Source organism: Lupinus angustifolius, chromosome LG09 (assembly GCF_001865875.1).
Source record: "Lupinus angustifolius cultivar Tanjil chromosome LG09, LupAngTanjil_v1.0, whole genome shotgun sequence".
Lineage (NCBI taxonomy): Eukaryota > Viridiplantae > Streptophyta > Magnoliopsida > Fabales > Fabaceae > Lupinus > Lupinus angustifolius.
In genome coordinates this window covers 19,437,797-19,452,658 of record NC_032017.1, presented here as the reverse complement: position 1 = coordinate 19,452,658, position 14,862 = coordinate 19,437,797, and the positions used below count along the sequence as shown (strand labels likewise).

Sequence of the window (14,862 nt, the reverse complement as noted above, 5' to 3'; positions counted from 1 at the left end):
TTATATATTTATATCTATACTTCTATACTATATATAAAGTCAAAACTTGAAATAACTACCACCGTGATTCTATTTTCCTATTTTGTCCTTAATATTTTTTATTTCTAAAGTAAAACTGTATAATCCTATATAATTATAACTAACACATCTCACTTTAAAGTTGAATATTATAATAAATACAAAAATTATAATATGAAGTGCATCCAATAAAAAAACATTATAATTCTCTAAAATAAAAAATACATATTTAATATTTAATATCATAAAATAAGAATACGGTTCGGCAAACACAAAGTATCTGTTAGCATGCTAGTATATATAATTACGACAAATATACAAAATAATGTGAGGGTCATAATAAACATCAAAATTAGTTTATATATATATATATATATATATATAAATATACCGAGCCAACTCATGAACCTAACGAGACGAACTATATCCAACTCAAGTTCGACTCGTTTATTTATCGAGCTCAATTCCCAGCTCAAGTTCAGCTCATTTAGTTCATGAACCAAGTTTATCAGGCTAAATAATGGATCGAGTTTCGAACGAATACCGAGTTGGTTCGGTTCATTGTCAGCCCTAATAGGGAGTTACTCACGTGAAAACAATGCACTATTGTGAGAAACGAGAATAATTGAAATGAACCATTAGATCTTAATTGAACAGTCAAGATTAAAAGATACATGCACATGACTACCATGTGACCAATAACTAACTTTTAATAATAATCATTTATGATTGATTGTAAGACCCAAATTTGTTATTGTCACAATTTTTATATGAGAACTGTTCTCACTCGAGTCATCCCCTACCTATAAGGAGCTAGTCACGTGAGAACAATGTACTATTGTGAGAAATGATAACAATTGATATGAACCATTATATCTTAAATGAACAGTCAAGATTAAAAGATACATGTACATGACTATCATGTGATCAATAACTAACTTTTAATTATAACCATCCATAATTGGTTGTAAGGCTCATATTTTTTGTTCTCACAGTTTTTATATGAGAATTGTTCTCACTTGAGTCATTTCTTGCATATAGGGAGCTACTCACGTGAGAAAAGTGCATTATTGTGAAAAATGAGAACAAATGATATACACTATTAGATCTTAATTGAATAGTCAAGATTAAAAGATACATACACGTGACTATCATGTGACCAATAACTAACTTTCAATCCTATCCATCCATGATTTGTTGTAAGGCCCAGATTTATTATTCTCACAATTTTTATATAAGAATTGTTCTTACCTGAGTCATCTTCTATCTATAGGGAGTTACTCACGTGAGAACAATGCACTATTGTGACAAATGAGAATAATTAATATGGACTATTAGATCTCAATTGAACAGTCAAGATTAAAAGATACATGCACATGACTATCATGTTATCAATAACTAACTTTTAGTCCTAACCATCTATGATTGGTTGTAAGACCCATATTTATTGTTCTCCCAGTTTTTATATGAGAACTGTTCTAACTTGAGTCATTCATTGCCTATAAGGAACTACTTACGTGAGAACAATGCACTATTATGAGAAATGAAAACAATTGATATGGACCATTACATCTCAATTGAACAATCAAGATTAAAAGATACATGCACATGACTATCATGTGACTAATAACTAATGTTTAATCCTAATCATTTATGATTAGATGTAAGATCCAAATTTATTGTTCTCATAGTTTTTATATGAGAATTGTTCTCACTTGAGTTATCCCATGTAATATTATAAATAAGAATTATATCTACTAGCGTGTCTACCGGCACTTTGTGCCTGTCAACCCGCATTCTTATTGCAATATATAAACTTCAAGAAAAATGTTGATTTAAGAAGATAAAAATCATTATATGATTGTTAGATATTAATATTGTGTGGAAGTTTTTATTAGTTATTAAGGAGAGAAGTTAAAAAGGATAAAAATGGAATATTAAAACTATGTCATGCATGGTGATTACCACTTATTTTGGATTTATTAATAGTATAGAAGTATAGATATATTCATTTACGTGATGTTTAGTTTGATTTTTTAACTTAATTATTTATAAAATCTTTGAACTATAAAATAACAGAAAATAGGTTTTGTCCCAAAAGTTTAAAAATATTTTTTACACAATTAACATATCATTCATATACTAATTATCACTAACTCTTAAAAAAATAATATATAATTGATAAGTGACATATCCGATATTATATAAAATATTATATATAATACACTTATGCACACCAATTAAACTCAAAAAATAAATAAACTAGACACCTCTTAGAAACTGTCATATTTCTTCTACGGCAATAGGGTGGTGAACACGGCTGTTCCTGCGCGTGGTATAGTATACTTTGTGGATGGGATAAGCAATAAATGGACTCTAAAAATGGTCAAATATTTGATAGCCATGTTGTTAACCCATACTTTTATCAATTCAAGTGGTAATGTAAGCTCACCGTCATTTTACTCCTTTATAATCTTAGTTTATCTATTATATTTTCAGTAGTGTTGCACTTACTTCTCATATTCTACATATTCTTTTATGATAAAGTCTATTTTTATTTTTTACTTATTTTTATATTTTATCTCTACACAAATCTCAAAAAACTCATAAAAAAAATTAGAATTATCATATCAAAATAACATTTTGTTCTATTTTCTTACTTCCAAAGAATGGTGTTATACTCAGGAAGCATTAAAAAAATATTTTGAAACTCCAAAACAATTATTATTTAAGTTTATTCCTCATATTTAATATTTTTAAAATTTTATTGGTTGCAATTGACTTTGTGTTCTAAAAAGTAGTTTGAGAATTAATTAAAAATATTGTCATTATTGTTTAACAAAACACATTTTTAATATAAAATTATATTTGTTTTATTTTACTTTACATTTGGAATTTAAATTTTGAATTAAATTAGTACTAATTTTAAATAAAAAATTAAGTAGTGTCAATTATCCTTAATGTAAATAATATTATATTTAGAATGCGTCAAAAGTATAATTTCATACTTCAAAAGATTTTTTTAATTTCAAGTCTATTCAACAGATTTGACTTTCTTAAAATTTTGCAGCTAGATATTTATTTAAGTTCTAAAAAGTAGTTTGATAAAATATAAAAAATAGGTTCATTTTAAACAAAATCTAATTTTGATTTTCAAATATTACTATTTATATACAACACTCTAGTAATTATTAACTCTATTTACTATAATCTACCTTGCTTATTATTATTCATAACATACTATTTTTCACCACTTCAATATAAAATTATAAATGTGGAGATTCAAATTATATTTGGTTCATTTTCATTTTTTATTTGCAAATATAATTTTTGAAATTATTAATAAAAGTAGAATTGGTGTTAACATTTCTTGTTCAAAATGATATTATAGTTAGGATGCATTAAAAGTGTATTTTGAGACTACAAAGAATTTGTTTCAAATTTATTAATGACTATTGAAATTTTCAAAATTGTATTAGTTGGAATTGACTTAAGTTACCTTTGAGATATTTGAGAATGTCAGGGGAGATACTTGAAAATGTTATCTAACAATAAACTCAATATATGATAGAGATATAGAATATAAGAGTGAGATTAGTACAATAGCAAGTGATAGAGATTGAGTAAGTAAATAAGTAAACTTCCTTTTGAGGGGAATATCCTATTTATAATGGAGATCTTCTGGGATATTCCCTTATATATGTCATGGGTCCAGACATGCAAAAGTTGATTTTCCTATGTCAGGTGGCTCTGACAAGTCTATGCTCTATGAATAGTTGACTTACATTCTATAATGGGCCAAGTAGTCGCATTGCAAGTCCATCTTGTCATCCAACCAAAAGCGTAGTAGTGTGTAGTAGCATGCAACTTGTAGCATAAGTCTATGTTATTCATATAATATGATAGTCCTTTACAGATGGCATAGCAAGTTGCGTCAGAAGTGGTTCTTATGTTGTCTTGTAATCATTGTCTGGTTAACAAGACTTCCTTCCAAATATCAAGTTGTCAGGTTGGGATCTAAGGGAGTTTAGGGTATATTCATCTTGTCCGATTTTGAGTTGACAACTATCAATATTGTCTGGTTTAACGTGTCGTTTCTTGAATGAGATGAAACATCTTTAATTACGTGAATGTTTTGACATCATCAATTTGTATTGATAAAAATATAAAGATTATAATCAGTATATCAGCTACCCATAATTAACCGGAAAATACTATTTGAAGAAAAAAATAAATGATTAGCAAATTTTGTTGTTGTTCAGCTGCTTCTCTCCAATGACTTGGACTCAAAAAATCTAAGGAAGCCCCTAACCCACAATCCCCTTTTACTGTAGAGAGGTGCCCTATAAAAAGACATTCTATAGGGTACTAAATCAGGAAGGCCTTGCTTTGGATTAATATTCCTTGCAGGGCCAATACTGATTGACAGAAAATGCCATAAGGAATGAGTCATGACCATGTAGCCTCCATAAAATTGAAAATGATGGAAAGGTTAAACAAAAACACAATTTAATTATGGGTAAGTGAAAAAACAAACTTGCAATTGCATTGTATATATAAAAAATCAATAAACAAGTTAATAATAGGAGAGAGAGAGAGATATCATTACATCAATAGTGTAATGGCTGATTTTATTTGTTTATCCTATTATGGGAACCCTTACAATTCTATATTTAACATGTACATTTCTCTCTATAATCTATACATTCTTTCGTGGATCACATGAAGCCATCTTCAATCATCACATGTTTGGATCCTTTAACTCTAAGCATGACATTTACAAAATATGATAGGTTAAATAATAGAATTATAACTTTGAACAAAAAACACAACATTGACAAGGCTTTTTTTTTTAAAAGGTTGCACTTGTTCCAACTATCTTTCCATCTTAAAAAATATTAGTTCTTTATTAGTATATGTTAAGGGACACTCGATGCATAGTAAAAACAACATAACATGCATTATATATATGCTTATACTAGATATTGAAAGAGCAACAACAAAAAATGGTGTTTGTTATTGGTTTTCAATTAATTATAATAGTAATAGTAAATTATTACTATTACCATTCGCGTTTTAATACACATTATCATGTATCTGTATTTTTAACTTAATAAAGCTATTATTATAGATTAGTATTGAAATAAATGAAAATTATATAGATATAGACTAAAATTTATAAGATAAAATATATTATTGGAGAGAATGTTAGATTTAATTTTACAGATGTAATAAAAATAGAGTGTATAAAGTGAAAATATAAGTTCATTCTAATGATAAAATAAGGCAAGACAAATTTACTTCATCTAATTATTAATTTCCTTTATAATTTTAAGTGGGTATTTTGACTACCATTACTATTATATGTAAAAAATCTATTGTGATATATTAAAATTCGTTAGTGTTAGTGCATGCATATATAGTAATGTTTTTTAACAACCTTCCAACTAGACACGATATATAGACGATTATTTTAAACAGGACAAATTTCTTTACCAATTAAAAAAACAAAACAACTCTTACAATTAATGTGCCAACAAGAATATCAATTATTATTAAACACTTATAATCATTGGTCTGAAAGAATTACAAGCACCTAAAAAATTTATGATAATTTTTTAATTAAATTAGTCATTATTTGTGTATAAAAAATATATATGGGCCACTCGTGATCATATTCTGCAAGCATGTTTTAACGTATTATAGAGTCACCTTGAATATATTTAAATATAACTAGTGAGAAATATATTGCTTTCAAAATGTAAAATCCAGTTGGGGTGTTGAAATTGTATACTTTTATCAATTCATGAGGTAACTCTTGTGGCCAATATTTTTTTATTTTTAAAATATGTCTTCTTCCATTGACATTCAATACAACTTGGCCAATGAATTCATAGTTATAACTAATCAGAATACAGTCTAAGATTATCAATTCTTATATAATCTATAAAAATAAGACAGCATTTGATCTCAAATTGAGCGTGTCAACATCCATCTAATAGTGTGTTATAAAGAACTAATAATAATTCATAGCATCTTAATAATGTTTGTATGATTATATCATATATATATATATATATATATATATATATATATCATTAACCACATAAAATGCACAACAAGTGATTCTTATTACTAGGAAAGTAGCAATTACTTTTTAATTAATCTAAACTATGAATTGTTCATACTGTTATTATATTAATATTTATCCAAAGTACAGTGAATATCTTATTCCTAAATCTCGTGATCCATAATATCTAGAATAAAATCAATGATTTATGTACCAGTTTCTCATATATCCCAATCACAGATATATGGAAAATCTTATTTGGAATCAAAGTAGACTGGTGAGTAAAGAAACCCATGAAAAGATTCCACGCTAAACATTATATTATATCCATTTTTGTCTCGGGTTTCCCTAACAAATTAGTTGGGTACTTTTAGAAAGAAATTTTCTGACCAAATTCACAAGTAACTTGATGCTGCTGCACAAAGTCAAAAAAGTTTATATATCAGATAATTGATTATTCATAGAAAGGTATATATGCATTCACCTGTAGTTTCTTTCAAGATACATTAGTACACGAAAAAGGAATAACAAATGAGAATTCCAATCACAAGCTTTGTTTCCCTCTCTTTTTATCAGGAATATATCAATATAGAATATCATATAATAAATTATAAATGTCATATTTTAGTTTGATTTTACAAAAAGCATTGCAATAGTGTTACATTATGTAGACTGAATTCTATGGTCCCTTCAATTATAGTATGTGGCCATCTTCTTTTCAATCTCAAAAATTATGTTAAAAATAGTTCTTACACGTGGAATCTGTATTTCTGTGACACCTATCTTAGTAGAGCTCTTGGCTTAACAGAGTTTGAAATTGATATGGAACTTGAGTTTTAAAAATGTTATTCTAAAAAGTGATTGTCACAAAGCTGCGCACATTATTTTTAAAGGAGTTCAAATTTGTTTTTATCATATTTTGCTTGTAATCACAAATATGCGTACTTGAAAATCTCGTAATTGGGTCATTGATGTCAAGTTTGTTAGAGAACTCATAATCATAGATAAACTCATAATCATATGCAACATTCAACACCTAGGCCACAATTTTGCGTGATTGTCAATCTTATCTTGATATAGATTTAATTCCTTTGTATCAGCTTTTTTCTTTTTTCTTTTATTTTGGAATGTACCAAAAAATCAATCCACAAGTTTATTCCTCCAATCCTCTCATAGAGACCCTAAGAATTCAAAGTCACGGACTCCTAAATACCATAGATGGGTATGTTAAAAAAACAAATAAAATAATCAAGATATGGCATATAACTCACACTTCTTTAATATTTTTATAAAAATAAATATTGCAGTTTTACATTTAATATATTGATGACAATGTTCAAACCACTCACATAGTCAGATAAGAGAATACAGATGTTAAAGGAAAAAACGTCATTGCATTTTATAAGAAGGGCCCAATCATAGAAAACATCACCAAACAAAACGACACCAAATATTGATTCCCTTAATTAATGGCCCATAAAAAGCCCATTATTGATGATTTATTTGGGTTACATGGTAGACCACAACTTTGTCATTCAATCAAAACCATCACACCTCATAACCTAAGTTTCCACCTATTCTTTTAAATTGTGATTATGATTATTGTGGCAGTTACAATTGGTTGCAATCATTGCAATGTAAATTGTGGCATTGTGATACGGATTACGGTAATCGTAGTGTGAATTATTTTATGATTAAAAAAATATTTTTGAATTCAATGCGGCCTAATGTAGTCTGATGTAATCCAAATACAGTCCGATGTGGTTGCGTTGGCCGAATGCGACCACATAATGGTGATTCAGAATTACGCTACAATTGTAATGTGATGTGATTGCAACAGTTATCACAATTACAACATTTGGGCCGCTATTTAAATCACTATATTTCCACCCATTTCATTTTTTCATTTAACACCAATGTGACGTCTGCTAACTGTTTTTTAAAGTTGTATTATACAAATTAAGAAATATAGTTTAATATATCTATTTTTATTAAATCAATTTCATCTTTTTACAATTAATTAATCATTTTCATTTAATATATGTATTATTAATTATATATTGGTAGAATCGAAAAATCAATCATTGATTCAATATAAAAAATAGTTAAAAGGGAATATATGCATCATCTGGCCACCTTACACACTGTAATCAGTGCACTACTGCTGCATCATCATCCTCGATGGATTTGGATAAAATAATAAGGTTGAAAAATAATACTCCAAATCAAAGTTAAAAGCCTTATCCAAATCAAAGTTTAAATATAAATGAGAATAATTAGAAATTACACTATAATTATGTTTGGATAAAGTATAAAAATATTAATTTAACACTATCATATTCAAATGAATTTAATTTAACACTATCATATTTCAATAGTATTGCATTTTCTTCTATTCTTTATCTACTTTTAAGTTTTTATTTCAAATAATCGTTATTTTCTTGAGAGTTAATACAAAATAGAGAATGTAGTCAAAACTATTCTCTGCAGGAATTGAACTATTATTATCTCATAAAGCTGCAGTATGCTCCAACCATTTTTTCAATTCCTTTGTAAGAATTCAAACAAAACATTTGAGAAGCACTGAACTTCATTTTTAATGTCAAATTTCTGAACTTATATTATTTAAACAATACACTTCATCACTTTTGAATACAAGCAACACTTTACCTTATTAATAGCAATACACAACTCCCTATGGATTTGAAAACATTTGTTATCCCATAATCGTGCACTACCCTATATCCATTGTATATGATTGGTTCATAAAACAGAAAGAAAAATGATTTAGATTCATAAGTTCAATCATTTAATACTTATTAATTAATTAAATAAGGAATGACATATATGGTGTGGGAAATCAAATGCCATACAATTTAACAGGAAAAAAAATTATGGAGACGCATGTAACACGTCATATTTGGAGACAAATATATATTATAGTTTTTGATATTAAAATATTAATGTGTTGTCAAGATCTTATTGACTGTTTTTAGATGATTTTGTCTCCAAACAAGTCTTTCTCTACACTGATATCTAGTATTTAGATTCTCTAACTTCAACTTTTAATGGCTTTATAACTTCACTCTGTTCTCCTTCTTCTTATCAATTAGTTAAAGACATTATTGTTTATAAATACTAATATTAACATGAATACCATAGTTGATTTAATGGTGTAGGATACATTTGATATATGGAGATAGATTCAAAAATTAAAAAATTAATTTATGAGAACCATAATTAGTGGGAGAAACTAACATACATAGTAATATGTTATTTAAAAGAAACATATTATCAAAAATATATCCTCAACTTTTTGAGTACATATCTGTTGTCCCACACATTTTAGGTATTACCAAAAGTATATCCTCAACTTTTGGGTACATATTTGTTATCCCACACATTGTGTCATTCCATGTGGCATAGATTTGTGATTGACTAGAAAAAATATATATAAGTTAAAATTTAATTATTAAGTATTTTTCTGACCAATTAGAAGTACATAACACATGGAGTGACGCAAAGTGTGGGACAACAGATATGCTCCCAAATTTTGGTCAGAAACTAACCTTTTTGGGATGTGTGACTGCTTCTCTCAACAACTATCGCTCTCAAGTAGCATTGGCAATTAGGGCGACCCTGCCCATGTCCACACAATGCCCACCAAAATTAGGGAGAAATATCATGTCTTGCCCGCCCTAAACATGGGTAGGGTGGGCTTGCGGGCCGCCCTAAATTTTAAAAAAAAGCTAAAAATGACATAGTACTTGAGATTACATGGATACATAGTGTGATAGTAGGATTAAAAACACAAAATATAACATCTTGTTTTGCATAAACTTGACATACGTTTAATTGGTAAGATATTATATTTTGGAAAATTGGTACATACACTCAAGTGGTGAGACATGAATTACTCTTGTCATACTTGTCCATCAAATTTCTTATTTTAGTGTTCATTGATGCCCATGGGCCGCCCTGCCCGCCCATTTGAAATGTCCATGGGCGAAAAGGACATGTTGGACAGACATTTTAGGGCGGATGGACACAATTTTCATGCCCTGTCCGTCCAAATTGTGCGGGCGGAAAGGTCCCATGGACTTTGCCTAAATTGCCAATGATACTCTCAAAAATCAAATATTTAACATTTTGGTATCTGATTTAAAGAATCTTACAAAGTAGACGAACTCCTTAAAAGATACCTTAATGATGCGAGAGTAAACACTAGCATGTATGACATACATTTATTACTAGTCATCCCCACCACCAACCCCTTCACTCTTCACTTCTCCTCTCAATCCAAAACACCATAACTCCACTTTCCCCACTCCCAAATCTCACTTCATCACCCTTTCAACAATAACCCAAACCAATCTCCCAATGGCTGCAGCCTTGGACTGCTGGTCCAACCGCACCACCACCACCACCACCACCACCTCCGACGACGACACCGTGGAACAAGTCCTCATGAGGTCCCACCATAGATCCGAGCTACCTATAACTCCTTCACTCTCTTCATCTTCATCAACAAAAGACTCTTCTTTGCTCCACAACAAGTTTCAGAAGCTCACTCGCAATGTTTCAGAAGCCATAGCATCATTCAAAAACTCCCTCAACCTTGATTCTCCTCGCGACCCATCTTCTTCAAAGATCGAAGCTTCTAGAAAAATCGCATGGGGTACCGTTGTTAGGAACCTTACACAACTCTACCCTGGAAGCCAGCTTCCTGAGAAGCTCATGTCAAATATTCGCAACCATTATGATTCTTTGCCTCTCAGGTTCATAACTCAATCCAAAGTTTCATTCTTTTGTGACCATTTATGCTCGTAAAACCGATGGTTATTCTGAGTTTCTATTTTTGCTGTGTAAAAGTTCACTTTTCATTTCACTATACCTCTGTTAGTTCAAGTGATAAGTGTTTGGATTCTCAAGCAAATTATCAAATCTTGTGAGTAGAAAAATCGGGTCTGGAAGAGTTTTATCTCATTCAAATGGTTTTTTTTGCAGAGTTTTACCTCTTTAAATATTATTGGTGGCTCAACTCGAATTAACCAGAGTGTAATGTCTTAAACAACAAAAAAAGTTTCACTTCCACTTATGGTTTTTGATTACTTCCATGCTAGAACTTCTGAAGTTCACTTTAGCTAAATCAACTTAACATCATCAAAAGAACTAGCATGGGGCATTGGTGTTTTTTGTTCTTGTAGTTTTTTTTTTTGCAATGTATATTGTAGTTAATTTTTTATTGGATGTTTTTTTATACAGTTATGGACAGGCAGAATTTGATATGAAAGATGTGTTTCTTCACATCAAGCTGATAGAGCAAGCATCAGAGACTGAACAGCCTGCAATTTTGTTCCAAGAAGAATCTGATAATGATGGTGAACTTCAAGGGTCTTTGTTGAAGCTCACTTTTGCTTGTAACTCCCCAATTTCATGGCCTGCAATGTCAAGTGCATTGGATAGTTCATCCATCAGTTGCAAGAAGATGCAGATATTTGAGAAGAAAGGTTTCACCTTGGGGATTGTTATTCTTGTTTTTCAGTCTGAGCAAGATAGATTGGTTAGAATGCAAACCGAAAACGCTCTAAAGTTTGCCATGAAGAAGCCAAAAACCAGTTCTGTGAAGCTTCCATTTGGACTTTGTGGATGTCAAGAAGAGAATTTCAAGGGGAGAGAATTTGGAGAGAGTGAAGAAGTCAGCGGTGATGTGTGTTACGGAAAGGAGATTGAGAATTCGAGCCAAAAGATTCAGCTTCAGACACCATTGCCTAGTTCATCTTTTATTGTATCAGTAGATGAATGGCAGACAATTCAGTCAGGAGGGAAAAATATTGAGAAATGGTTGTTGAATTCTGATAGTGTTGAGTTTACTGATCAGATTGGATTTGGACCAAATTCTTATAAAGGGGTCTACATGGGCAAAAGGGTTGGGATTGAGAAGCTTAAAGGGTGTGACAAAGGGAATTCCTATGAGTTCGAGCTCAGAAAAGATCTGTTGGAACTGATGACTTGTGGTCATAGAAACATTCTGCAATTTTGTGGTATCTGTGTGGATGATAATCATGGTTTGTGTGTGGTGACCAAGTACATGGAAGGTGGATCTGTTCATGACATGATGTTGAAGAACAAGAAGCTTCAGGTTAAACAAATTGTAAGAATAGCAGTAGATGTGGCTGAGGGTATGAAGTTTTTGAATGATCACGGTGTTGCATATAGAGACCTCAACACTCAGAGAATTCTATTGGATAGGCATGGTAATGCTTGCTTGGGAGATATGGGTATAGTCACTGCCTGCAAGAGTATTGAAGAAGCAATGGAGTATGAAACTGATGGTTACAGGTGGCTAGCTCCAGAGGTTTGCCCCTATTCATCATTTTCATTCATTTCAAGTTAGCAAAATAGTTGTTGGAGTCATGGGAAATTGTGTCACATGAATATGTTCCATAGTTTTATCTATTCTGTATTGTATTTGCCATACATAGTCCACACTCTTATCCAGTGCTATCTATAAGAAAATAAAAAATTAAATAGGATCCTTGATTGGTGTCTACCCCTTCTTAAAAAATTGGGTCCCTCATTCTTAATAGTCTGATACCTTGACACCTAATCTAGACCCACATGGCTTTTAGGTAAGATATATGGATAGGAATGTGCTTTAGGCTTTTAACCTGCTGATCCTGAAAATATTTTGACATGTAATGATATTTTTCTAAACATAGTATGAGAAAATACTAATGCTCCTATGTGCAAGAATTAGCTATTTGTGTCCTCAATCAAATTTACATATGCAACCTTGTCATCACTGATTTGGTTAGAAATTTATGACTTTTGCACTGTTTAAAAACAAGGTTAAATTCTATCCAACATGGAAAAGAAAGCTTTGCTGCTTGTGATTGGTGTATCTCTTCAGTCATTATGTTTGTCCTCATATACACTAGCTTAGCGACAAATTCCAGTCTAAAGTATTTTAACTCTTATCTTTTTTGCCTGTTCTTGATGGGCTAGGCTAGTGCAACATGAAAATGACATACTAGGTGTTCAGAATGTAAATGTAGAGTAACTTTTGAGCTTTATTGTCTCAAAGATTGCTGTTTTTAGATCCATTGCATGTAGAACAATGTTTTAGTAGCCTACATTAAAAAAAACCTTTATGTCACTTTTCCTGGCATCATTGTTGGAGCATGCTTATTGCCTAACATGTCTTATAATTGTTGTTTTGCTTTCACTTTATAGTACATAACTACATACCTTATTTATGTATATATCATTAGACAAATAGTGTACCTATCCAATGCCAATTATACCAGAATTAATTCCACAATGCAGCCATCATATCTTAAGGCTTTCACATGATCTTTCTCCTAGTATTCTACTTATTTCTCCTATTGATAAAGCTACTCAGAAAAACCCTCACACTTCCATGTGCTGCTAACTGAATAGATGCATACTAGATTTGATATTTTGCAAGGACCTACCTTAAATATCATAAGTAATTTTCCATAAAAAAATTCTTCAACATTCTAGAAAGAAAAGCAAAAGGGTTCATTGACAATGAGTCATCATATGAATTATGTCACATTTTTTGGGGTGTGAGATAGCACATTAACTCCTCTCCTCTCCTGTAATGGAGAGACCATTACTAGAACATGTAGCTGAAATCATGACCGTTAAAAAGAATTTTTTGACACATGTCATAATCCTATTCAGCACTGGGTTCTCTAGTACCGGAGAGGATCCCCTTGATCACTTAGCCCCCATGCTAACTTGCTTTTTTCTTTCTATTTTTGCAAACAGATAATAGCAGGTGACCCAGAGAGTGTGACAGAGACATGGATGAGCAATGTTTATAGTTATGGAATGGTGATTTGGGAGATGGTAACTGGTGAAGCAGCTTATTCAGCACTTTCACCAGTGCAAGCAGCAGTAGGCATTGCTGCATGTGGCCTTAGACCTGAAATCCCCAAAGACTGTCCTCAAACACTGAAATATCTTATGACAAAGTGCTGGCACAACACCCCTTCAAAACGTCCTCACTTTTCTGATATCTTAGCAATGTTACTGAGACCAAACAACAATAGGTAAAAACTTCTATATATAGTGGAACCTTATCTGTTGATAGTAATTGATAACAAGTTCATGGATAACCATGAATCACCATGCTTATTATATAGCAGTAATGAAGTTGTAAATTTCCACTGTTTGTAATATTGTACCACCTTGTCATTAATGTCATTTTCACTATAAATATACTATCTTTCCTTTTATGATGTAGCCTGAATGATCAACATTACAGTATGCTTCACATGGGTGTGTTACAATAATGCTAAACTTATCACATCACAAGTTTTTAATGTGATTATAACTGGGCCTACCTTATTGTTTTTAACACGTTAATGAGTGTAGAAGAATTATGTTAGTGAAACAAATAGAAGACGCCAATGATCATTTGTTGTTTCTTTTGTTTGGTCGTGGCTATTCTAAGGGGATATGATCACCTGTCCCCAATGATATTGTATTTCTCGTACCAGGTGTTAGGTCAATCACATATTGCCAGATGAATAAAATAAAATTATAAAAAACATAAAATAACATTTGATTGGCTTGAGACAAATAATAAGATATCAGTCGGGATATGTCTCTGTCTGCATGAGGATCACTTGTCCTCATTCCTGTCTCACTTGGTGTCTCCATCCAATACAAAATCTTATTTAATTGAAAATAAAAATTATAATATCCCAAATTATTATTTATACATTATTCTATGAAGCTTG

At 30.8% G+C, this 14,862-nt stretch overlaps 1 protein-coding gene across 1 annotated transcript; it reads left to right on the top strand.

Moving 5' to 3' along the window:
* On the top strand, nt 10,334-14,355 carry LOC109357364 (focal adhesion kinase 1-like). Its single transcript, XM_019601288.1, has 3 exons — nt 10,334-10,866; nt 11,354-12,446; nt 13,886-14,355. The coding sequence occupies exons 1-3, from the start codon at nt 10,469-10,471 to the stop codon at nt 14,171-14,173; spliced, it is 1,779 nt and encodes a 592-aa protein (XP_019456833.1). The 5' UTR covers nt 10,334-10,468; the 3' UTR covers nt 14,174-14,355.

Coding starts and splice junctions, on each gene's coding strand:
- LOC109357364 (XM_019601288.1), top strand. CDS start 10,469: ATGGCTGCAGCCTTGGACTGCTGGTCCAACCGCACCACCACCACCACC. Junction 10,867..11,353: donor TATGATTCTTTGCCTCTCAG/GTTCATAACTCA, acceptor TTTTTTATACAG/TTATGGACAGGCAGAATTTG. Junction 12,447..13,885: donor ACAGGTGGCTAGCTCCAGAG/GTTTGCCCCTAT, acceptor TTTTGCAAACAG/ATAATAGCAGGTGACCCAGA.